At 63.8% G+C, this 3,494-nt stretch overlaps 1 protein-coding gene across 1 annotated transcript; it reads right to left on the bottom strand.

The window, feature by feature from the left end:
• Positions 1–2,158: 2,158 nt before the first annotated feature.
• EMIHUDRAFT_373599 (hypothetical protein) lies at positions 2,159–2,778 on the bottom strand (the record flags this gene model as incomplete). Its single annotated transcript, XM_005781865.1, has 1 exon — positions 2,159–2,778. A coding segment is annotated over exon 1 (528 nt), but the record flags the coding sequence as incomplete, so codon positions are not given.
• Positions 2,779–3,494: the final 716 nt, after the last annotated feature.

The following is a 3,494-nucleotide window of genomic DNA, read 5'->3' as shown; positions in this document are numbered from 1 at the left end:
TTTCTCGCCAGCAGGCGAAGAAGGGCAAGGTCCCCATGATCCCGACGCGATGTGTGGAAGACTGGAAGACGGCTAGCATTCACCGTGACTCTTGCCGTGGATGGTTAGTGACCGCAATACTACGCCGTGAGCTGAGCTTCACCAGCCGTTTCTCTTCCTTCCCTTGCCTTCTCTTGCCGTCCGTTCTCTGTCTGCATTCCACTGCATGCGGCATCACAAGCGTCTTCTGCCGGGCGCGCATCTGAACTCGTACCAGGTAGGCCATCGCTTTGCTGAAAGATCAGGCGCCTGAATGGCGACAGTTGAGCGTCTCCTACTTATGGATTGCGCTCGAGGTATGAGGAGCAAGAGCGCGCCGCAGGCGAAGCGATTTTTTGGCGGCAGGGCTGTTCCAGTTTATCTTGTGATCACGCGCGAGCCTGTGAATAGGCCCCGGAGGCCTCAACCCTCAACTAAAGGGTTGACGGGGGGTTAGTCGGCATCAAAATCAGTGGTCTCACCGGCGGGCCCTCCTACTGCCAACCGGGAGGTGCGGGGCACGCCAGCCTCTCTTCTACGCCTCTCGTGCCTCGCGGCTCCTCTGCTTCAAGGAGGGAAGATACGGCTCTCGCAGCCCATCGTACGCCGTGGCACAGCGGGGAGCACAGCGGGCTGTACAAGATATTGTTCCCTATCTTCGCATGCTCGTCGTTGGTGATATCCGCGCGAGGTCATACGCCACAGGCCAGCAATCACTCGATGATGAGACTACTGTGTACTGATGGAGGCGCGACGCTCGTCTGACACCGAGTGTTGCTCGACACTGCGACACTGCCGAGTACCGCGCAGCGCTTTCTCGCGAGGTGTATTGGGCTCGAAGGCGCGGCGAACACAACCGCCTCGAGCGTACGAGTACCGCTTAAACACGAACCGAGGGCGGAGAGGGGGGGCGGCGGCGAGGAGGCGGGAGAGCTGGGTCCAGTGCGCTCTGCTGCTGGGGTGGGTCGGGACCCCCCCCCCCCCGCAGGGGCGCGGACCCGGCTCGGGGGCCTCGTCGCCGCCGCCCCCCCTCTCGGCCCTCGGTTCGTGTTTATGCGGTCCTCGTCCGCTCGAGGCGGTTGTGTTCGCCGCGCCTTCGAGCCCAATACACCTCGCGAGAAAGCGCTGCGCGGTACTCGGCAGTGTCGCAGTGTCGAGCAACACTCGGTGTCAGACGAGCGTCGCGCCTCCATCAGTACACAGTAGTCTCATCATCGAGTGATTGCTGGCCTGTGGCGTATGACCTCGCGCGGATATCACCAACGACGAGCATGCGAAGATAGGGAACAATATCTTGTACAGCCCGCTGTGCTCCCCGCTGTGCCACGGCGTACGATGGGCTGCGAGAGCCGTATCTTCCCTCCTTGAAGCAGAGGAGCCGCGAGGCACGAGAGGCGTAGAAGAGAGGCTGGCGTGCCCCGCACCTCCCGGTTGGCAGTAGGAGGGCCCGCCGGTGAGACCACTGATTTTGATGCCGACTAACCCCCCGTCAACCCTTTAGTTGAGGGTTGAGGCCTCCGGGGCCTATTCACAGGCTCGCGCGTGATCACAAGATAAACTGGAACAGCCCTGCCGCCAAAAAATCGCTTCGCCTGCGGCGCGCTCTTGCTCCTCATACCTCGAGCGCAATCCATAAGTAGGAGACGCTCAACTGTCGCCATTCAGGCGCCTGATCTTTCAGCAAAGCGATGGCCTACCTGGTACGAGTTCAGATGCGCGCCCGGCAGAAGACGCTTGTGATGCCGCATGCAGTGGAATGCAGACAGAGAACGGACGGCAAGAGAAGGCAAGGGAAGGAAGAGAAACGGCTGGTGAAGCTCAGCTCACGGCGTAGTATTGCGGTCACTAACCATCCACGGCAAGAGTCACGGTGAATGCTAGCCGTCTTCCAGTCTTCCACACATCGCGTCGGGATCATGGGGACCTTGCCCTTCTTCGCCTGCTGGGCGAGAAAGTCGCGCAGCCGGCGTCTCACGTTCACCAGTTGCCGCGACAGGCTCGGCCCGTGCGGCCTCAGCAAAGGCTGATCGTCCGCCCGCATGGCCTCCTGCTGCCGCATCGAGCAGGTCGGCCAGTTCGCTATGCTGCGCGGCCGCCGCGCGGCGATGCGCGCCCGCTCGCGTCCCCGTGGCGACTGCGTCCTCCTCGCCGCCGCTCTCCTCGCCGCCGCCCTCCTCGCCGCCGCTCTCCTCGCCCTCGGTGGAGGCCGCCGCATTCGTGCCGTTGGCTGGCGTCGGCATCGCGGTCGCGCGCCGCCACTGCTCGTCGTCAAGCATGTGCCAGTACTGCTCGCCCTGGTAGCCGTCGTATTCGACCTCGTGCACGAGCCGGCCGTCCACGTCCTCCTCCCGCCCCGCGATGGTGGCCGGCCACCACAAGCCTTGCTCACCCAGGATCTCGACGTGCGTTCCCGTCTCCACGATGGTGTGCCCCGCCTGCTTCGCCGTCTCGTCCACCCGCAGCCGCTCCCGCCGCTCCCTCTGGCCCTCCCTCGCCGTCGGAAGGGCGTAGTTCGGGCCGCTCTCCTCCACGCCGGCCAGGACGTCCGCGGCGCTCACCGCCTCGACGTCCGTCGCCTCCTCCGCCGCCGGCTCGGTCGAGCCGCCCGCCGCCTCCCGTTGTCGGCGCTGCCGCTCGCGCTCGTGGTGTGCTGCTCGGCGCTCGACGCCGCCGCCCTCGTGCACACACGCCGCCTGCGGTGCCATCTCGGCTTTCGCGCGCAAATTTTGTCCATTTTGCACAAATTCCGCGACAAAGCCCCTTCGAACGCGCGAAAGCGCCGGCTTTCGAAACTCGGCGCCCGCCCTCTTTCTGGCCGCGTCCCTCCACTGTCCAATCTTCTGCATTCCTCTTTTACATACATAAATTCTCCGCAAGAGCCAAGAGAGCCTGCCGCTAGCGGAGAGTAGCGGTGCAGAGCGCGAACTCGCCGTACTGAGCCTAGCGCAGCGCGAACACGCCGTCTGAGCCTAGCGCAGCGCGAACTCGCTCCTGTTCATAGCTGCGCAACCCTAGCCTAGCTCCATTTTTTAGTTTTGGGTATGTTGTTGGTTATAGTGCTCCCGCCTCAGGGCGTCAGAGAGAGAGATCAGCGGGTACGACTTTTGCGCGTTTATTTTCTTGGGAATTTTCAGAATTCTTTGCGCCCCAGCCGCCTTCGTCGGGCTCACGGGTCGCTGCATCAGGAGTTCCACTCGCCCATATGAGAGTTCCACCCGCCCCGTTAACCGCACGATCCGCCGCCATTGCGCCACTCACCGCATGGCTCCTCGCCAACGGTGCTCGCCTCGACGGCGTGAAAGCCTCCTGGCTGGGCCACGGGATGGGTGTCGGCGTTGTCGCCACGCGAGACCTGCCAAAAGGTCACGTGGCAGCCACCGTCCCTCGCGCCCTTCTTCTCACGGTCGACTCCGCCGCACACGACGACCCCCAGCTCGGCGCGCTGCTTGAGGTCCTGTCGGCCGAGGGCGTCCTGC

The sequence above is a fragment of the Emiliania huxleyi genome, assembly GCF_000372725.1.
Source record: "Emiliania huxleyi CCMP1516 chromosome Unknown EMIHUscaffold_1984, whole genome shotgun sequence".
NCBI lineage: Eukaryota > Haptophyta > Isochrysidales > Noelaerhabdaceae > Emiliania > Emiliania huxleyi.
This window is presented reverse-complemented; position numbering and strand designations above follow the sequence as displayed.